The following is a 23,859-nucleotide window of genomic DNA, read 5'->3' on the forward strand; positions in this document are numbered from 1 at the left end:
AAACCAAGCTGGATGATCATAATCCATCAAACCAAGCTGAACTGATTGAAATTTTTGGCACCAGGAGTAAAGGCATAAAGTTGTTCAAAAGCAGTGTGTAAGACTGATGGAGGAGAACATGATGCCAAGTTGCATGAAAACTGTAATTAAAAACCAGGGTTATTCCACCAAATATTGATTACTGTACTGCTAAAACTCTTAAAACTTTATGAATATGAACTTGTTTTCTTTGCATTATTTAAGGTCTGAAAGCTCTGCATCTTTTTTTTTTTATTATTTTAAGCCATTTTCTGTAAATAAATACTCTAAATGCCAATATTTTTATTAGGAATTTGGGAGAAATGTTGTCTGTAGTTTAAAGAATAAAACAACAATGTTCATTTTACTCAAACATAAACCTATAAATAGCAAAATAGCTTAAATAGCACCGCTCAGCATTAGATGGAACAGAGAGTAAGTTTTGTGCACAGTGCGCTTGGCATGATTTCAGTAATGCTATCTGTCTCTGAGCATAGCATAGCGTAGCGTAGCATGCAGGGCTGTTTCCTGTTTGTCAGCTCATGCTTTACACTGTGGGACTGTGAGATGATGCCAGTGGGTACACTCATAATGACTGCCACTGTATTTTGAGTCAGTGGTTTTGCATGGAGCGCTTCATTTCTCTGATATACACTACGCTAACGCTAACACTAACACTGCGATCGGCTTTATATAGCTTAGCCTACTTCACGGTAGCACGGCGTTCACACATGACTCAGCCCCGCTGCCCGGCTCAGAGCCGCTGCTGTAATTAGAGCACGTGTGAACGGAGTGACGGAGGAGAGCGCTGGCCTGTGGCTCTGTGCGGGAAGATCTTCAGAAGCTGAAGCTTCACAGAGACAGTGAATAACAGCCCAGCGGCCCCCGGGCTGAAACATGTCAGCTCTGTAACACTGTGTCTCTCCGCTCAGCGTGACTGAGAGATGTGTTTAACCGGAGTGCTGACTGTACCCAGAGCTGAACCATTACGAGACACAGATACCAACAAAACAGCAAGAACACACCACCAACAACAACCAAACCATATCAAATCCCAGTATATCATTTAATGAAAAGTGACTGACAAGCACTGTTTTCTGAAAAAAAAAAAAAAAAATATGTAAAAAAAAAATTGTAAAACATGTACATGCTAAAAAAGACTAAAAAATGTATAAAAGGCAAAATAAAAAGGCAAAAAAAGACTAAAATAGAAAAAGAAAATCTGTGGTCCTTTTTATTTTTTATGTAGTTCTTATTATAAAAACTAACATATCAATATCAAATCAAAAATGAAAAGAGAAATGTAAAATAATTTTAATATTTAAAAGGGCAAAAAAATAGTTGAACGTAATTGTTTTTTTTTCTCACATTTTTGCCATTTTAAAAAATGTGCACAAGCTTTAGAATATTGCTTGCCTATTTTTAATTTTTAATGTTTAATTTTCCCTTTTTTACAAAATATTCTGACTTTTTTGTCTTTTTTTACTTTCCCCATATTTATTTCTCTGTTTTTGGCACATTATTTTGTTTTTTCTCTCCAATTTGTTTATGATGAATTCTGTTTTTTTTTTCCCTCATATTTTTTTCTGTTTTTTGCCACATTATTTTGTCTTTTTTCATCTATTTTTTAAAATAAATTCTGATACTTTTTACCTGTTTTTCATTTATTGGCACAATTTTGAAATTATAAAAAAATAGCCATATTTATTTTATTTTTTTAAAGGACCAACCCTTTTTTTCTGTCTTTTATACATTTTGCAATATTTTTGTATTTTACCCCTTTTTACAAATATTTGTCACATATTGTTTGCTATTTTTACAATAATTGTTTAGAAAAATTCTAAACATCTGCTAACTTTTTTTTTGTATTTGTCTGTATTTGCAATATGTCTGTTCTGTTATATATCCACAATACAGACATTAACCTGCAGAATAAAGAGTAAATATAATCATACTACTACTTGTAACAATGTAATTAATTAATCAATGTTATTACATACATGATATTTATGTTAAAATAACACCTGTTCACATTAGGCTGGTGTGGCTGCAGGTTTTCAGTGTAGACAATCTGTAGCACATTTGATTTCACTGGTTTAATTAGTTGGTGAGTCTTCCAATAATTGATCACATGTGTTTCTGCTTAGCTGGCACAATCTAGACAGGTTTGACACCCCTGGTTTAACCCTTTAAAGCCTAAATTTTAAAGTTTTAAATAGTTACTAATCCTAAATCTATAACTATCGCATAACTGTTTAGTTTACCAGATAATGGAAAGTCCCCCAGGGTTCTGTTTTAGGGCCTATGAAGTTCATGTAAATTAGGACGGTACATGATTGACAGTAAAGTGGGCTTTGAAGACATTTTAAAGATATTTTTTACATTATTCTTTCTGTTTTTATTTAGTCTTTTTTTATCAATTTTCTTTATAAATTCTGACATTTGTTACATTATTTTTTTTTATTGACTCATAAGATCCACATGAGACCAGATGGAAACTTGTCAGATCATCCTACACCCCTGTGTTATTTTATATTTAGAACTGAATGATCACCTGTACACACACACACACACACACACACACTAACACCTCGACCTCTGTCTTACACTCTGTGCAAAACACAATGCAGTACTCATTGCTTTCTTACTACACCCCACCAGCTGGTGCACGGCTAATGGCTCACCTGTAGGCGCCATATATTTGAGTGAAAGTGCAACATGGAGACACGGAGGCCCAGATTAAAGACGCTTCTGTGATACTGATCACATGTCTGTCTGAATAATATCCTCCCGGAAAGCTCTGTTATGGTATCTGTTTTTGTTTGGCAAACATATTATTTCAGAATTAGTTGTGATAAATTTTATTATAATCGTTTTTAAGGCTAATTAGTGCAATCAGTATAATAATATAGTAGCATAATAATGTAAATAATGCTGTTTTTGAAATACATTAACTACTTTTTTTATTAAGAACTGTCTTTGAACATTGAAAAGGAAACATATACGTATATTCGTATTGTCACGTCTTAGCCCTGTCTCATGTCTCTGTGTGTTTTCCTCACGTGACCTGTACTCCTCTGTGTCTCTTGTCAGTAGATTTCCACCATGTGTTTCTCATTTGTAGCTCCGCCCCTTCCCCAGGTGTTTCTAATTATAGTGTGTTTTATGTTACTATAAATAGCCCTCCTCTGCCACCTTGTCCTCCGTCGGTCTTTGCACTAACCCCTGTTGTTTGTCTCTCCGTGTCTCTTTGTGATTTCAGCCTTAGCCCTAGCCCTAGTTCCTTGTTTACATCTTCTTGTTTCTTGTTCCCTTTAGTTCCCTGCGTAGTTTATTTATCCCTGTCTAGTTTAGCCTCTTGTTAGTTTTCCTTGTATATATCCCTGCCTTGTTTAGTATTGTATTTATTCAGTCCCTCGTTTGTTTCTTTGTTTATTTACTCCCAGTTTATTTTGCTATTTATTATCTCTTTGTTGGTTTAGTTTATGTTCTCTGGTTTCTCTCGTTTGTTTTGGTTTTTGGTTATTTGTTTATCTAGTTTAATTTATTTAGTTCACTCCCTTGATCCTTGTATATATCTCCCTGTTTTATGTTTAAGTGTTTACTTGTTTCTCGTTTCCTGGTTTATTTATATTTATTTATTAAATTATTCATTTCTCACCCTACCTGCACTTGTGTCCACCTCCTCGTCTCCCTGCCTGGGTATCCCTGACACGTATCACCTGAACATAGGGCGTCTTTATAAAGGGATTTTAAAAAGTTTATAAAGGAGTTTATTAATGTTTTTAATTAGGTTGTAAATACTTTAAAAAAACATTATTAAGCAGTTACATCTCATAAATATATAAAAAGGAAGAGTAACAGTGACCTGTACCTTTACCAAACTGTGATTTCACATTAATTTATGCTGTTAAATGTCAGATCATTGTGGATATTTATACAGTACCAGTCAAAAGTTTGGACACACCTCCTCATTCAGTATTTATATTTTTTTCAATATCATATGAAGGGACACAATGGATCTGGTTGTAAACTAGAAAAAAAGTGTAAAACAAACCGAAACACTCTGTGAAGCATTTAGTTTGGCTCTGATGAGCTTATCCTGTGCAACTGAGGGAACTCTTGCTCTTCCTTTCCTGGGGCGGCCCTGATGAGTGCCAGTTTCATCAGTTTCATTCGATGTTTTTGATGGTTTCAAAGCTTATAGTATTAATCTACCTCGCAGATTATTATTTTTTTATAATGAAAAACACTGCATTTAAGGTGAATTTAACACTTTCTATGAATGTCATCTCTATTAGACCCTATAACCACATTCATAGCATATTATAATGCATTCATAAGCCATTATAAACATGGCTATAAATATTTATAAAAATGCATACTCCATTATAGCCATGTTCTTGCATTATGTTTATATTCATAGAGAGTGTTACCATTCATATTAATGTGGTCGGCTTGCAAAAAAAAAAAAATACAAAAGAACCCTAAATGAACATTACTGAGGTCATATCTATATGTAGTATGATAAGTCAATAATGCCATTATCATGAAAGGTCAAGGTAGATCATGGTAGATTCTGAAATGAGATGAGATAATGAGATACATGCGTTTAATAGACTCATTTTCAGACAGCAAGTGCAGCAATCTGACCAGCTAGCCGTTCAGACATTGAGATGTTTCTGCTCATAGATGTATTTCTCTTGTGTTTTGCTGCACTGAAGTGTGAATCAGGCGAACACGTGGAATTCTACAGTGAACAAGCTCTAAATCCAGCCTGTACTTCTTCAAAGCGCCTCTCAGTTTGCCTTGATGCAGCTTTACACACTCTCCTGGCATCCTCTCAAACTGCTTCTCGAGGAGCCACTTTGGATGCTTTTCCAGCAGGACTGAAAAAGATATGACGCGCAGTATACCGAGGCTTTGCTGGCGGCAGGTTGTCTTAGAACCGCATTTCAAGCACTGAAGCATAAGCCTTTACTTCGGGATCGCTCAAACTTTTTGTCTTTCAAGTGTTTTTTTTTTTGGTGGTTGCCCAAAATATAAAAAGAATCTACTGGTTACAAATAAAATAAAGTAGTTACACACGCATCTGCTATACCATACCCTGGGTATGAACTCTGCAACAAGGCCTCTAGAGGTGTTGTGTGGTGTCTGGAATCATGACATTATCAGTGGTACTGGGAGCTAGGGGTGGGCAATATTATATCGTATACAATATATCGTGACACAGAAATATCATGATATCGGGCTGTTCTGTCTTAAAAGTAGTCTATTATTTACTGTGAAGCTTTAGGTGTATTTATTGTATAATTGTTTTAGTTTGAAGTTTAAATGCATGCACTAAATATTCTGCAATTGTTTTTGCTGCATTATATTATTTTATGCTATATTATTTATTTTGCCACATTATGATTATACTGTTATACTATTCTACTATATTCCTGAAATGAATTAACTATTTTAGTTTTCCTATATCGCCAAGTATATCGTTATCGCAAAAATACCCCGAAATATCGTGATATTATTTTAGAGCCATATCGCCCATCCCTACTGGGAGCGTTGGTCTAGCAATAACTTGTTGGTCTTTGTCTCATATGTGTTTCATCCATTTTTTTGCTTCCAACACATCACCTTTCAGAACTGAGAATTCTGAGGTAGTCCTCCTTCTTCACTATTGTATCTACTTGTATCAGTTCCATTGGCAGCAATAATGCATTAGCATTATAGCACAGAGCATGATGCTCACACCACCATGCTTAACAGTTGTTACAGGGTTCCCATTGCTGTACAGTATTGTACAGTAATACTGGTCGCTTCTTCTGGGTGACATATTCTTTGCTTATTGATTGCAAACTTTAGTTCAACTTAGTGGTGCCCAATTTGCTGTGCTGATGGAAAATTAGCTTGACAGTAGATGTTGCTGCTGATGTTCCAGTAACTCAATCTTTGTCTTATCTTCTTTCAGATTATTTATTATTGCTTATTTATTGCTAACTTAAGTCCAGCTTAGATGTGCCCAATTTTGAAGGTAGGGAAATCGTTTTGGGCAGCAGCCTTTAAGTTGTGATAGAAAACTTTCTTCACTGTATACATTGTTGTTGGTTTTCCAGTGTTTTATTGCTGCTTAATATGCCGATGTCACTAATGCATTGGGCACACTTGGCGTGCCTGTGTTGCCAAGATAGCAATGATCGTCTGACTGTTGATGTGTAAGATGTGTGGAACCTTATGTTTTGCAGTGGAACCTTATGTTTTTCAGAAATGTTAGCTAGCATTGTTACAGCACAGCAGATCTGAAACAAATCCTGAACACTAACTGCTTATTAACATGTTTTTAAAAAATATCATTATATTGTAAATGATGTAGGTCAGACAGAGTATGTATGTAGTGATAAGAGTTAATCCGTCAGGGGTCTTAACATAAAATTAGTACGACACCCCTGCTTTTAAAACCACATTGCTGAAGAACTGTTGCGGAAGTGAGGACTTTGATCTTCAAAACAAGCTAAAAAAAAAAAGGTGAGAATTGACCTGTCTCGTCTTAACCAAACATCCAAACCTCCGCGGTCTAGCGAACTTCACCGTGAACCCTCCTCTGGTTATATATGTCAGTGCGTCTGCAAGTACGCTCAATTGAGCTGAACAAACTGAGGCCTGAACCGCAGCGACATTTGTTCTATTTCTGAAGTTCTGAGGCGGAGGGAGGTGGGACGCAGGTTTGCTGAGTAAAGTTCAGTGCACATCATCGCAGGTGCTTTTCTTACAGGCCCCGAGAGGGCTTTCTGGAAAGTCTGAGGCAGGGAGCTCTGCAAGAGCGTTCAGATGAAGCAATGCACGTATCAGGCATGAGCAGATGACCTCCATACCTCAGCTCAACCATCCAGGCAATGCCGGCGTAGAGGCACAAGTATGGGCATTTCTGCATTCTTCATCTTCATTATCGCAGCAGCTCATCTGAATCAATCTCTGCCTCACCTACACTCGCCTCCTGTCAATCATCATAATCTCCATTAATCTCCACCTGCTCGCACTGAGCATGCTCACAACACAGCGAATTTGGTTTACACGTAAGGGCTTTGACTCAATGGGCTAAATCATAAATAAGTTTTTTATAAGTTCTAATGGAATTCAATGGAATTTGATTTGGTATCCTGCCATGAACCAGCCTTTTAACCCTTGTGTGGTGTTCGGGTCTGTGGGACCCGTTTTCATTTTTCATCAAATGATACAAAAAAATATTTTTTCTAACTCAAACTCATTGGCATTGGCTCATTTTTTGTGAAAAACATATATCAAAACACATTTTCGATAAACACACACTGTACACCCCCCCCCCACCCCTTTCCCCTTTAAAATTACATACAGTATGTTTGGCCAAGGGCTAATAAACATTGCTTCATTTGAAAATTCGAAACTAAACAAATTTTCTTCTCATATCTTGAGTTTAATTCATTTTCTTTTACATTTTATTAAAAAACTAATAAAAAAAAAGAGTAGCACTTTTTGAAAGAAATGTAACATAAGAAAGGTAAAGGGCAAATATTAACCATGTAAGCTGTTTATATTGCTTGCAATTTAGGTGAAGCAAGCATGTGTAAAGCATTTTAATGTAAAATTGCTTAATTGTGCTGAATTAAATACAAGTAACAAAGTAAATGAGTAACAAAAATATGAACACCACACAAGGGTTAAGCACAGTCATTTGATTGGCCATTTTAAACACCTAATAATTGCTTGATTGGTCTATTCCACCACCACATTTGATGTGTTGGAACACCCAATAGTGTCCACATTTACTAAGTATTTCAGTTCCATTGTCAGCAATACAGCTGACAACACACAGAGCATGATGCTCCCACCACCATGTTTAACAGTTGCTACAGTGTTTTTTTTAGGACTAGTGACTCATGTATATACTAGTTCAGTAACTCTGGACATTGTGACCAAACTATTCCAAATGTTTGTCTTTGGCCTGTTGTAACACCCAGTCGTGTCCAAGTTACAATCGTTCAACTGATGGTTTAACCTCCCAAGGCCCAATCTCTTGGATGGCATGAACTTTATATTTCTGATAAAAATTATGTCCACATATGAAGACTTTATATTTGGATAAAACACAATGAAGTCACAATTAGTAATGAGGTGCAAAACATTTATTTTGTTCCTGAAAACAGCAGCATTTTTTGTCTCAGTGCAAAACAAAAGTAGAAACAACCATCAAGCAATACGGCTTAAAGTAACTTTAATGTGTTAAACTCTTCTGCCACCATTAAGTGAAAGTATAATGGCCTCATAAGAGGACACCAGGCCCTTGTTCCTTACTATTATATCTTCTTGTATCAGTTCCACTGGATGCAATACCACCACCACCATGCTTAACAGTTGTTACAGGATTGCTATTGTTGAATGCCTCTCCTACATAGTCAATCTTTGTCTTACCTTTGTCTTCTAGCAGATGACATATTCTTTGCTTATTGATTTCAAACTTTAGTCCAGCTTAGAGGAGTCCAATGGCTTCATTTTCGACTACAGCCTTTCAGTTCATGATGATGGAAATCTTGGTTGGCCGTAGACATTGTTGTTGGTGTTCCATGGTTGGCCTGTGTCTTGGTAGTTCTTGGCAGGCCTTTGGTTGGCCCTTGACCATTTGAATCAATTTCCTCTCAACTGTGGGGGATAGTTTTGGCAAGCAGAACTTCCAGACCTTGGAAAAGTGGGGGTAAACCTCCCTGTAACTGATGTTCAAACTTCAAATCTGCATTTGTTTGAGCATGGTGGAAAAAATGGGCAAAATACACCAAAAATCCATATGAGTTTATGAGTACAGTTAATCAGGGCAATAGAGGGGATTTGGTATAATTTCCCAATTAATGGATTTTGATTGATCATATTCTGGACAACTCTCTTTGATAATCTTGTAGTGTTGTGCTCCATCCTAATATCCATCTATTTCTCTTCACTTCAGACACGGCACAGGAGCTGGACTCGGAGCTGGAGCCGGCCGTCCGGATGGAGGAGGAGAGGGAGGTGGAGCTTCAGATGGAGGAGGAAGAGGAGCAGCCGGAGGTGATGAAGCAGCCGGAGCCTCCACTTCCCCCCCTCAGTGAGCCTAACACGCAGGGCATCATTAAAGGCAGCGACCTGTTCGGCTACGTGGGCATCGAGGCCGTGCTGGACCAGATGAGGCGCAAAACCATGAAGGCCGGGTTCGAGTTCAACATCATGGTGGTCGGTGAGTACCGCATCTAACCAATGAGTTACTTTTATCACGCAACTAAATGAATTTTTAACCCAAATTTATTATTTTACCATGTTTGCCGCCAGTTTCCTGCCATAATTCACGCTTTTACAAAGCCTGGTGACATAGTCCTGGTTTTATTTTATAATATAAACACAGTAACATTGCTGTCACTGAATAGAAGTTTAAAAAATATATATATATATATATATATATATTTATGTTAAAATATGGATTAAGGGCACCGAGTGGTCCAGCAGGTTAAGTGCTGCCACTGTGATCAGGAGATTGCTGGTTCGAATCCCGGTCATGCTATTAGCCATTAGCTGCCGGAGTCCTGAGAGAGCACAACTCTTGCTCTTGGCCTTGCTCTCTCTCTCTCTGGGTGGGTACAGTAGATGGCGCTCTTTCCCCACATCACTCCAAAGGGTGATGTCGATCAGCACAAGGCTGCGTCTGTGAGCTGATTTATCAAGACAGAGTCACTGCGCTTTCCTCTGATATACCAGCATTTAAATATTATTATTATTATTATGTAAGAAACCACTAATATAAACATAATTTTATTTTGCCCATGTTGTATCTATAATTGTATTTACAATTTTACTAATATTTTGACTAAAACTGACACTAAGTATTATATAACTAAACATTATGATAGATTTTGGGAAACAGTATACTGTTTAGATTATCTTGTATTCTTAACGTCACGCATGATGGCATTAAGGTGTGTGTGGTTTACTCTGATTTCGCCTGAACATGATTCCTTAAATCACTGTTTACTTTTACACTGAAGATACTAAAACAACTCTCATCAGATGCTTCACGAAGCATCAGCTAACTTACGCAACAGGCTGAGTGGGTTCAGCGTCAAGAGGACGTAGCATAGATCTTATCTTCTGCTTCCAGAGTGACTCTACACTGTCTGCTAAAAGATTTCTAAAGGTTCTCTGGTTTGTAACAGTAGTGTAAATCATAATATTAATATAAGACGCACTTTAATAAATAAAATGCTGTAATTTTCCCAAAAATCGACAGAAATCTGGTGCATTTAATGTATAAATGCTACCAGTCAGGTTGTAAAAAGCAGTAAAGCCACTCCACTGAGGTACAGTACAGTGTTATACAGGAGTTTCAGTTTAGTTCTCCAGCAGTATTAGCATTAGCCGCTAAACTTGCTAAGCGCTAACTCTTTCGCCGTTCAGAGGGGAGTATTTCGGACTGTAGCCTGTGCGTTTACTGTGTTAAAACAAGCTACATGCAATGAATTGCTAGCTATTATCGCCATGGTTTACCTGAACACTCAGGGTTCCTCAGTGTAGCACTGTGGGGCAGCATTAGCCGCTAATCGCAAATCTGGAAATCTGGAAATCTAAGCTTACTGTAAATAAATGGAAATGCTTTACTCACCCAAATAAACAGTTTTCAGAAGAGAAATCTGTGTACATTAACATCCAGCTTTTGTTTTACTTTAAAAACTTGTTTTACTTTTTTTTTTTTTTTGAAAGAATTACAGCATTGTTTACTTAGCGTAGCTTAGCGTTAGAGGTTTACTTGCTGAATTAGAAGGAAAACATGGCGACACCTCTGTGTCTTACTAGTGTCACATAATGCGCCTTTTAATATAAAGATTAATGCGACCTGGAGACTTTAACACATTTTTTTATTATCATGATTAATCACAGAATATACAGCTCTGGAAAAAAAAATAAGAGACCACTTAAAAATGATTTTACCAAATTGAAAACCTCTGGAATATAATCAAGATGAAGATGGATGATTACGAGCAATCAAACCAAGCTGAACTGCTTGAATTTTTGCACTAGGAGTAAAGCAGCATAAAGTTATCCAAAAGCAGTGTGTAAGACTGGTGGAGGAGAACATGATGCCAAGATGCATAAAAACTGTGATAAAAAATCAGGGTTATTCCACCAAATATTGATTTCTGAACTCTTAAAATATTTTATTTGGAATTTAGGAGTTTAGAATGTTGTCTGCAGTTTAATAAGTAGAATAAAACATTTAATTTTTACTCAAACATATACCTTTAAATATAAAAATCTGAGGAATTGATTCAGAAAATAAAGTGATCTCTTTGTTTTTTTTCCCAGAGCTGTATCCATTGACACCATTAATAAGAATCATTAAAAAAATTAATCTGATTCTTTGAGTTGTTGTGGTTCTATATTAAAACGTTGCCTTCAGGCTCAGTAGGTTCTGTGCCATGGCGATTAAAGGAAGTTTCAATGAGGAAGGAAGTTCAGTAGATTTCATCTTCACTGCACTCTTAGCAAACAGAGTTCTAAAAGAACTGTAATTCTTCTCTGGCTTCTCTGGTAGAGGAACTTTCAGAGTGGCTACACTCTCACCAATAAGATTTCCAATAGATAACAGTTCTAAACAGAGGTTTAAAAGACTTGTAACAGGAGTTGTTGGCGATATAAGTCAAACAACTTTAAATATATGAAGCAATTATTCAGTAAAAGAACAATTAGTAACACTTTTTATGAATGTCATCTCTATTAGAGTCTATAATCACACTCATAACATATTATAATGCATTCATAGGGCATTATAAACATGTTTATTTATTTAAAAGAAATGCATAACCCATTATATAAAAAGCTGTGCGTGAAATATGTTTGTTAAAATAGTATATATAATATTATTAATAAACGTGTCCCACAATGAAAGTCTGTCACTTGTCCCTTGAAGCACACAAAGACCTGTTATAATACATTATAAGTGTCAATAACTAATATTGGTAACACTTCCTATGAACCTTGTATTCATAATGCCTATTGAATGCATTCATAGTGCATTATATGACATGCATAATACCTTATAATGAGTGTAATAAGCCTGTATAATAACTTATAAGTACTTACAGTGACATTCATGACATACTATAAACCACAAATGTAAGGGTTTCTAAAGAAAAGGCTTATAATGTCTTATAATATCTGTTCATAAAAACATTGTAAAATGTATTGTTGTAATGCACTATAACAAAGATTTGGTATTTTTTGATATAATGCATTATAATATGCAGCTATGATCTCAAATTAAGCTTTTATAAAAGTGTGTAACACATTCTAAAGCCTTATATTCAGTAATGTACAATGTTCTTATGAACAGATATTATAATGCATTATAAGTGCTTTCTTTATAAACCCTTATACTTGTAGTTTATAATGTGTTATAAATGTCGCAGTAAGTACTTATGAGTTATTATACAGGCTTATTACAGTCATTATAAGGTATTATGCATATCATATAATGCACTATGAATGCATTTATAAGGCATTATGAATACAAGGTTCATAGGAAGTGTTACCTTAATATTGTATTGACGTAAAACATGTTACAAACACAGCTATTAATGCAGTATGATCACAATTCATGATGCATAATAAACATGGTTATACTAGCTTATACATTTTCATGTTTCATGTTTATAATGCCTCATAAATGCATTATAACTTGTTGTGGGTATGTTTATAGAGTCTTATAGAGATGACATTCATAAAACGTTTTAAACAACAGTTTGTTATGGTTGTGTAGAGAAACATTACCTTCAAGCTCAGCTAAAAAAAAGATTCTACCTAAAAAACAAGTTTAGTTAATTTCTGCTATTCTGCTTTTCAGCTATACAGATCAAAATTGCTGTGTACAGTTCAAGAAGGGGATCTCTGGCTTGTAGTAGTATGGTAGATACTTTTGATGCTAGAAAACCTATAGTTAGAACCATTTAGCCAAGCAAGGACCACTTTTAACAATTAAAGGATCCTTTAAGTTGTGGTGCTATGAAGAAACACTGTCTTCAAGCTCAGTGGGCTCAGCATTACAGGTGGCTAGGTGAAGTTTCAGTGAGGAAGGAAGTTCAGTAGATTTCATTTTCATCTTTCAGAGATGCTACACTATCAGCTAAAATTGTTCTATATACTGTAGATCAGAAAAGGGTTCTCTGACTTGTAACAATACTACAATTTAAAAAATAAAAATATTGTCATTTAGAGCTTTTATTTGCAGAAAATTAGAAATAACCTCAAATAATGCAAAGAAAACAAGTTCACATTCATAAAGTTTTAAGAGTTCAGAAATCAATATTTGGTGGAAAAAAAACCTGGTTTTAATCACAGTTTTATGCATCTTGGCATGTTCTCCTCCACCAGTCTTACACACTGCTTTTGGGTAACTTTATGCCTTTACTCCTGGTGCAAAAATTCAAAGCAGTTCAGCTTGGTTTGATGGCTTGGGTAAAATCAAAGAAACTCATCCTCAAAATAAGTGGTCTCTTATCTTTTTCCAGAGTACCCATAACAGCAGTACAACTTTAAAAGGTGTCCCCATTAAGTTATAATGTTCAGAAAGCATTAGAGTCAGAGCACAGGGTCAGCCATGCTACAGCCCCCCTATAGAGGGGGTATAGAGGGGGTTAAGCTCCTTGCTTAGGGGCCAAAAACAGCGGCAGCTTAGCGGATGTGGGCACTGAACCCACAACCCTGAGAACAAAAACTCAGAACTTAAACCACTAAGCCACCACTGCCCAGAACATGTTGGGGCGAACAGGTGTATATTGCCATGTTGATGTCATCTGTGAACTTTGACTGATTTCGTAAAAAAAAAAAAAAAACAGCTATATAGTTTTTTACGTAATTCATTTTTTTAATGGGTGTATTTTTAGTTTTCATACAATTCTGCTACTTGTGTCTATACAAGAAGCCACACCACTTCAGAATGCTTGGTGTAAGTTGTTGCCTTGAGGCAACAAACCAGTTTCTGGTGTTGGAAGCTGCCATAGAGGTCTAAAGCTGTGGTATAATTCTATTCGCTACTGTCTTAAACTTGGCTTCGGTCTGCTACAGTTTATTTTGCCTTTAAGGGAAGTTGTAACATGCAAATACTGTTTATTTTATGTTGCTGCTACTTCCCTACTTCTGTACTCTCCTTTTTTATGTGTATTTATCTTGATACCTTTTAATTATTATTATTATTATTATTATTATTATTATTATTATTATTATTTTATATTGTATTCTATTTTATTTTATTTTAGCTTTATATTTATCTTTATTTTACAATTGCTCTTTTAACCTTTGTGTGGTGTTCGGGTCTGTGGGACCCGTTTTAATTTTTCATCAAATGATACAAAAAAAAATATTTTTTCTAACTCAAACTCATTGGCATTGGCTCATTTTTTGTGAAAAACATATATCAAAACACATTTTCGATAAACACACACTGTACACCCCCCCCCACACACACACACATTTATATCACATACAGTATGTTTGGCCAAGGGCTAATAAACGAGTAACAAAAATATGAACACCACACAAGGGTTAAGTGGAACTAGACCAGCTGACATGGTTTTGATGCTAATACAGTAGTAGTGATACCAAATCAAGACTGTCAGCTGGTGTGGTAGTGATGCTAAAACTGTAGCAGCTATGCTAGTCGAGACTGTCTGCTGGTGTGGTTGTGATGTTACAAATCAAGCTTGAACAGTTACACACAGTGTATTATGCAATGCTGCCGCCAGATGTGGGGTAGGACACTTAACTTACGTTTTAGATCCGGATTTGCAGTGTGGCGCTGTAATTAAAGCCCTTTTCAAAGTTTATTAACACATATTGTATATGTACTGGACAATAAATAATATCAGGAAATAGAAAATTAGGGCGTTTTTCTACACCTGTAGTTGGTTTCTATGGTCCAGATCAGTTAATAAGTTCCTTACGTTTTCTCCTTCTGTTTAAGCTGGATTCACACTGGCACAAAACTTAAATGTACCAAAATGCGCACCAACATACCATTACATTACATCACATTTGGCAGACGCTTTTGTCCAAAGCGACTTACAATAGTGAAGTACAAAATTAATAGATGTTAAAGGTAAAAAAAACATCTTTAGATAGGGCCTAAAGGAGGTCAAAGGGAAATAATAGGATAGAGGAGTGAAGGAGGGGAAGAAGGAAATGAGGTTAGAAGTAGTTAGAGTGTTAGAGGTGTTAGGAGAGTAAGTGCTCTTTGAAGAGCTCTGTCTTCAAGAGTTTATTAAAGATAGTGAGAGACGCTCCTGATCTGGTAGTAGAAGGTAGTTAGTTAGAGGTGTTAGGAGAGTAAGTGCTCTTTGAAGAGCACACATTTATATTACATACAGTATGTTTGGCCAGGGGTTAATAAACATTGCTTCATTTGCTAAATTTGAAACTAAACACATTTTCTACTCATATCTTGAGTTTAATTCATTTTCTTTTACATTTTATTAAAAAACTAATAAAAAAAAGAGTAGCACTTTTTGAAAGAAATGTGACATAAGAAAGGTAAAGGGCAAATATTAACCATGTAAGCTGTTTATATTGCTCGCAATTCAGGTGAAGCAAGTATGTGTAAAGCATTTTAATGTAGAATTGCTTAATTTTGCTGAATTAAATACAAGTAACAAAGTAAACGAGTAACAAAAAATATGAACACCACACGAGGGTTAAGTAAGATAATTCATGTTGTATTTATGTAGTGATCCTGGTAAATAGGATATAGTGAATATGGCACAGCATATACAGCGCCAGCAACCAGTCAACCCCCAGTGTGTCTAAGTGAATCACCATGAATTCACAGCTCTAGCTGAGGCCCTGCTAAGTGTGAAGACTCCGGTGAGGATCTGGGGGTGGGGTGTGAGGCCTCCAGTGAGACGAGAGAGTAAATTAGCCACGCAGGACCACACAGGCCTGCGGGGGTGTGGTATGTGTGTATATATGTGTGTGTTTGTGTGTGTGTGTGTGTGAGTTAGAGAGAGAGAGAGAGAAAGAGTGTGGTGTATTAGTTGCTGCTTTTAATCGGAGTAAAAGGCAGGTAAACACGAGCCAGGCTGCTTGCGGTTAGCATGCTAGCAGGAAGGCTGAGGCTCTGAGAGAGGAAACACAGGGGCAGGTGTACAGGAAACAGTGGCAGTCTGTGTGTATATATGTTTGTGTGTGTGTGTGGTGTGTGTGTGTGTGTGTGTGTGTAGGGAAGAAGTCTGAAGCTCAGCTATTTTTCAGGCGCTAACATTAGCGGTTATTAGACCTGACGGCCTTATTATTATTTAGCAGCGCAGCTCCTGTTGTTGCTTTAGCTTAGCTGAAAATGTGCTGTCATCGTCTGCCAGATGCTCAGAGCAGCTGCTTCTTCACATTTGCTTGTAATTAGAGTTTCAGTAAAGTTCAGTTTTTCGGTTAAACGAGAGTGTGGAGAAATTTGTGTAACATTCACATTATGACCAACAAAAATTGTGGACACTTGCTTATCTAAGGTTTCTTTGAAAATTGTGGGAATTGCAAAGGGTTTGAAGCCGTCTAGCCCACAATTAGCATTGGTGTTTAGCTCATTCTATCAGCAGTGATGCATATATATTAAATTCAAGCTGAACTCTATAAACTCTATAAAGAACATCTACAATCGTTTGGACATATAGTGTACAGGCTTGTAAAAAAAAAAAAAAAACATAGTGTATCCAACAGGAATGAAGCCATTCATATTTACTGGGGCTGCACAATATATATTGTTTTTCCAATAGTATTGTGCAATGTCAACATGTACATTTTTTGCATTTTTTTTTTATTTTACTCCAAAAAAAAAAAGAGTATTAATATCACAATATATATTGCAGAAAAGACCATTAAAATGTCAGTTTTTACAGTATCCCCCAACTTTTACATGTCTGAGTCAAAGATTTTGCAATCAAGTAACTGAATCAGCTAATTGATTAATAAGTTAATGATTACAGCCCATGTCTGATTTTAAATCTCTTTTTTAAAAAAACATACCTTTTTAAAGGTCAAAGGTCAAACAAATAGGCCTGAATGAACAGCATCAAATCCTACAGCACCTTGTAGATCTTATTAAAACATAGTTAACAAAAAAGAAGCCTGTAATGTAATTTAAAATTACATTTTAATTAAGTCTGTTTGTTCATGGAAATACAACAGGGGATTTAAAAATATGTATTATCATTATTAAAAAAACAAATTAAAACATTGCACATGGATTGAGCAGCGATAAATTGGCTTATTGATTGATTGTTTTATTGTAAAAAGAAAAGATTGGTTGCAAATACTGTTCTAAACTCTGCCGAATGATTAATGGCATACAGTTTTATCTAATATTGAAAAATGTTTTGTGATTAATCGATTCACTGACTTACTTAATATCATTAAAACACCCTGGAAATGTCAGATTGAGTTAAAAAAAGCAGGAAAATTCAATGCTGCTATTTCTTGGCCAGGTTTTCTCTCCCAGTCTACCTGCTGGGCTGCTCTCCCACTGTCCAGTCTGCCCAGCTCTCAGCCATGATTCAGGGCCTTTTACTGGCCGCCTGCCCGTTTCAAACCGGCCACCCTATTCAAGCCGAGCCAATCAGAGCCGGGGAAGCTCCAGGGCTTCCAGGCGGAGCGGAGGGAGGCATGCAGCAGAAAGGCGGGGTGCGCTGCGGTGGGGTGGTGAGTGTGGGCCGTACCTAATTAAATGGCGCGGGGTATTGTTGTGCTGTCTGTGGCCTGCGAGGCGAGGCCAGTCTGCAGCCCTGCGGGGCTCGGTGGGCCTCTCTGACCAGGGGATTTATGATTGGCCCACCATTGCACATTCAAGGCCGACTCGTTCATTGCTGAGCTTTTTCCCTCTCTCTCTCTCTCTCTCTCTCTCTCTCTCTCTCCCTCTCTCTTTCATTCTCTCTTTTCAGGTTTTCAGCTCGTGTTTTTCATTCTGCTGCTCATCTGCTGTGAAAATAAAGCACTTACATTCATCAAAAGAGTACAGAGCCCACTCTGAGACTTCCAGAGTCCACAGTGAAATGACTGGAATACAGCATTTGCCCTCAGTATAATAATCCAGTATAACAAAAGTAATTTATTTCTTTTTTTAAAAATCACAGAAATAGAGAAATAGAGAGGTTTCCGTTATTGACTGAAATAGATCAATGTTTCTACACAGAAAGTCAAAATATCATATACTAATGTATCCAAAAAAATGGAATATCATCAAGTATTTCAGTTCAAAATGTGAAATTCATATGTTATGTAGATGTATTACACACAAAGTGATCTAATTTTATTGTTGATGATTACGGCTTACAGCCAATGGAAACCCAAAAATCAGTGTCTCAGAAAATGTGAATATTATATAAGACCAGTTGGTACTTTTAACAGTGTGAGCAGTGTGCCAAATCCTGCTGGAAAATGACATCCGCATCTCCATAAAAGTTGTCAGTAGCAGAGAGAAGCATGAAGTGCTTTAAGATTTTGTGGGAAAACAAAACTGCACTGACTTTAGACTTGATAATAAAACACAGTGGATCAACACCAGCAGATGACATGTCTCTCCAAACCATCACTGATTGGTGGAAACTTCACACTAGACCTCGAGCAGTTTGGACTGTGTGTCTCTCCACCCTTCCTCCAGACTCTGCTCCCTTCATTTACAAATGAAATGTAAAATTTACTGATGATCAGTGATGGTTTGGAGAGACATGTCATCTGCTTTAAGTGAAAGAAACACTATACACTATCCAAAACAACATAAAAGTCACTAATACAATCAATATCATAGACCATGGCAGAATAAAAGTCAGTTATATAATTAAGCAAATAGACCAAGTCAAAATTAAAGGCACGTAAATAAACAGAACAGTATTGCAAAATGCTTTCATACTTAGAGCTGAAATTACTGTCACATTTTTACATTTCTAAAAAGTAAAAACATATAATATATTATATATTAACTAAATTTAAGATATTTTTTTTAACTTGCTAAGGCCCTGTGATTTCAGCAATGTTCAGAACCTTCCTGGAATTACAGAATTGAAGCATTAGAAGGCTAAAAAGAAAAAAACACATTGACTATATATATATATATATATATATATATATATATATATATATATATATATATATATATATATATATATATCGTTCCAATCAAAAAACACACGTCCAAAAAAATTCACTAACACGAACAAAGCAGTAGCACAAAATGCTTTCAAACTTAAAAAGACTGTTTCACATGACTCTCTATGACTAGTGTGATTATAAAACTGTATGTACTGTAAACACAAAGATGCAGCTCTAAAATTCTAGAAACATCTTTAGTTAAGTAATATTTTAGTCATTAATATATATTTTTTTACAGTATACTTTTGTAGTGTCTCTGTAATTGAGTAGTTGATAACGCATGAAGAAAAACAACTGTAAAACAGAATGCCTACAAATCAAATAGTAAAAAAAAAAAGATAATTCTGCAAAAATCTGAATTCATAGAGAACTACACTTGCAGAATCCATGCCGATTATGTTTGTGCAAGCAACGCTGCACAGCAGAAGATAATGCACCACCTTCTTCACTTACCAAACTTTTATGCAGATTCCTTGCAGTCATTTGGGGGTTTTGATTTGCCTGGATTTGCCTGTCTTACCATCATATGAACATCTCTCTCTCTGAGAGTTTTCATGCTCTTTCAGATCACATCTTGCCCATCATAGTGGGTGTTAGTGTAGAAACCGCAGACACTTGGCTACTTATAGCTTTTTGTTTCTGTGTGGGCCTTGATTGCTTTCATTTTCAGACAGTCATTTTTAGATAGTTGCTTATATACGCCCTGTTATGATGATAGGGGTTTGTACAGGGTTTGAAGAGATGGAAATTTCATGTAAAACGTAAAACTTTTTTTAAGATATAATAATAAAATAGCAATAGAAAATACAGGTGCATCTCAAAAAAAAATGAATAAAATGAGAAAAGTTACTTTATTTCAGTAATTCAGTTCAAAATGTGAAACTATATGATATTATATAGATGTATTACACAGAGACTCATCTATTTTGATGATTATGGCGTATAGCCTATGAAAACCCAAAAATCAGTGTCTCAGAAAATTAGAATATTATACAAGACCAGTTGGAACTTTTGGCAGTGTGGGCAGAGTGCCAAGTCCTGCTGGAAAATGAAACCCGCATCTCCATAAAAGTTGTCAGCAGAGGGAAGCATTTAAATGGCAATTAGTTTTGTATAATATTCGGTACCACTTTAAAATAAGGGTTAATAAGGGTATTTATAGACATGAAATAAATCAATCAATAAAATAAAATTCTATTAAAAAATATTGCTTTCTCTCTTTCTCTCTCTCTCTCTCCCTCACACTTTCTTTCTCATGACAGGATATGAGACCTATGTTGCCAAATCTATACAACACATGTCAAACAGAACCAAATACTAAACAAAACAAATAAAAATAGCTGAAGTTATATAACTATATATATATATATATATATATATATATATATATATATATATATATATATATATATATATATATGCTAATATTTGTTCTGAAATACACATTAAATAAATAAATAAAATAAAATACTATTAAAAATATTGCTTTCTCTCTCATTACCTTTCTTTCACACTACACACTGTCTCTCACATAAACAAATAATAAATAAAACATATAAAATACGTATTTTTATTAGCTATAGTTATATAGATATATAGCCATATGCTAATATTTTTACACATGAAAAACATAAATAAAATAAAATACTATATAAAAAAACTTGCTTTCTCTCTCTTTACCTCTCTCTCACTGGACACTATCTCTCTCTCTAGCTGTCTCTCTCTCTCTCTCTGCTGTCTCTCTCTCTCTCTCTTTCTCATGACAGGATATGAGACCTATGTTGCCAAATCTATACAACACATGTCAAACAGAACTACATAATAAATAACACAAATAAAACAGCTATACTTGTATAACTATATAATAGCTATATAAAAGCTATATGCTAATATTTATACACATGAAAAAAATAAAATATTATTAAAAAATATTGCTCTCTCACACTAGAGATTCCCTACACATATTAAACAGAACCAAATAATAAATAACACGAGTAAAAGTGTTTCTTAAAAGCTATATAATAGCTATATGCTAATATTTACACACAGGAAATTAATAGATGAAATATAATACTACTAAAATCTCTTGCCTGCCCCTGCTCTCTCTCTCTTTCTTTCTCTCTTTCTCTCTCTCTCTCTATCTCTCTCTCTCTCGCACTTTCTTTCTCATGACAGGATATGAGACCTATGTTACCAAATCTATTTAAGTGCCATTTATATAGCTACATATAGGCTATATAATAGCTATATGCTAATATTTATACACATAAAATGAATAAATAAAATAAAATACAATTAAAAACTTTTGCTTTCTTTCTTTTACACTATCTTACTCTTTAGCTCTCACACAATCTGCCTCTCTCTCTCTCTCTCTCTCTCTCTCTCTTTCTCACTTTCTCTCACTCACTTTCTCTCACCGTTTCAATCCCAACATGTAAACATGTTAAACATGTAAACCAAATAAAAAATAATAATAACATTAAAAGACAAATAAAAGTTTTTTTTAAATAGCTACAAAGTGTAAATGTGCTAATATTTACACACATAAAATTAATAGGGGTAATAAACTACTCTCTCTCTCTCTCTCTCTCTTCAGAAACAGGTGAGGCTTGTGACTCACTCGCCGTATCATTAGGAACAGTGGTTAAATAGTGAGTCATGTCAGAGTGCTGCTTGCTTGTGTTGCGGCTCCATTCAAAGCCTCGTTTATGTCGAGAGAAATTTACTCTGAAGTGCTGCTTTTACGCAGTTGTTGTTCGGATTTGACATTTTGTTAATCTATTAACCCCGTCTTACTCAACACGTTGCTTCTGTCGCCGTTTACTGACTTTTCTCAACAATGCAGCGCAATCATGTGAATTGAAATCCTCCATTTAAAAGCGTGTCAGTGGCAATTGATGTTATTTCCTTCTGTGACAGGTGATTTGAGCACATTTTAATTGCACTTCTTCCCGCTTTATTATCAGAATAATAGAATAAATTTGCACTTAAAATGAATACAAATGTCTACTATGTTCTTCACTATAGTGCATTGTTGATATGAAATATGAAAGGAACAATATGTACTAAATGAGACTGAAGAGAGTTGTCTGCCCCACCCCCTCCTCACCAAGCTGAAATGGGTTGCCAGGTAGAGGAAACTGAATCTACATGTACAAGCATAAAACGAGTTTGAAAAGTTTTGTACTGATCATGTTTAACTACATTCTAAACTAAAGCATGACGGGTCTAGACTAGACTAGTCTGGATGACTTTACCTATCTCAAATACGCAATATCATCTATCTATCTATCTATCTATCTATCTATCTATCTATCTATCTATCTATCTATCTATCTATCTATCTATCTATCTATCTATCTATCTATCTATCTATCTATCTATCTATCTATCTATCTATCTATCTATCTATCTATCTATCTATCTAATCTGACTGACCTTGGCTGAATCCTAGTGCTTGCCAGTAGACTACCTTTTCAGGAGACACTTAACTAGCTCGGCCTCTGTCTTGTAGTCCTTCTGGACTCTTCTTCGTCTTCTTCTATCCAAAGCATTGCCAGTATATTCCTGTGTTTTTCTCTGTCACTGCTCATGGAGCTTTTTACAAGGTTGTCAGGGCCACAGTTACTTTGTTTACCTGCTGTTATGTTCCATACCTGGCAACCCAGGGTGTCTACTATGTTATTTACTATGGTTCATTCTTGATCTGGAATATGAAAGGAATAATATGTACTAAATGAGACTGAAGAGAGTTGTCTGCCCCGCCCCCTCCTCACCAAGCTGAAATGGGTTGCCAGGTAGAGGAAACTGAATCTACATGTACAAGCATAAAACGAGTTTGAAAACTTTTGCACTGATCATGTTTAACTATATTCTAAACTAAAGCATGATGATCTATCTATCTATCTATCTATCTATCTATCTATCTATCTATCTATCTATCTATCTATCTATCTATCTATCTATCTATCTATCTATCTATCTATCTATCTATCTATCTATCTATCTGACCTTTGCTGATTCCTAGTGTTTACAGTAAGTTACCTGTTCAGGAGAAATGTAACTAGCTAGGCCTCTGTCTTGTAGTCCTTCTGGACTCTAAGCTGTCTTCTTCTATCCAAAGCATTGCCTGTATATTCTTGCATTTTTCTCTGCTCATGGAGCTTTTTACAAGGTTCTCAGGGCCACAGTAACTGTGTTTACCTGTTGTTATGTTCCATACCTGGCAACCCAGGGTGTGGAACTAGTACAAGGCAATAGACAGTGGGCTTTACTTGATTTACTGGACCAAACCAAAATATGTGTGGTGTACATACTGTATATTTATATAATTAAATATGTATAAAATGAATAAAAATGTGTACTATGTGCTTCACTATGGTGCATTGTTGATATGAAATATGAAAGGAACAATACGTACTAAATGAGACTAAAGAGAGTTGTATGCCCCACCCCCTCCTTACCAAATGGTCTATCTATCTATCTATCTATCTATCTATCTATCTATCTATCTATCTATCTATCTATCTATCTATCTATCTATCTATCTATCTATCTATCTATCTATCTATCTATCTATCTATCTATCAGGAGAAATGTAACTAGCTTGGCCTCTGTCTTGTAGTCCTTCTGGACTCTAAGCTGTTACCTGTTTTGTTTTTCCATACCTGG

The 23,859-nt window shown here is 35.6% G+C and overlaps 1 protein-coding gene across 4 annotated transcripts in view; it reads left to right on the top strand.

Moving 5' to 3' along the window:
- The window catches only part of septin12 (septin 12), a 161,228-nt gene that overhangs the window by 95,416 nt on the left and 41,953 nt on the right, over positions 1-23,859 (top strand). For all 4 annotated transcript variants that reach the window (XM_022675825.2, XM_049467910.1, XM_022675832.2 and 1 more), the window contains one exon: positions 8,987-9,253. In XM_022675825.2, coding sequence (XP_022531546.1) covers positions 8,987-9,253 — 267 coding nt within the window. The remainder of the gene's footprint in view (positions 1-8,986; positions 9,254-23,859) is intronic.

This window comes from Astyanax mexicanus, chromosome 19, assembly GCF_023375975.1.
Source record: "Astyanax mexicanus isolate ESR-SI-001 chromosome 19, AstMex3_surface, whole genome shotgun sequence".
NCBI classification, from domain to species: domain Eukaryota; kingdom Metazoa; phylum Chordata; class Actinopteri; order Characiformes; family Acestrorhamphidae; genus Astyanax; species Astyanax mexicanus.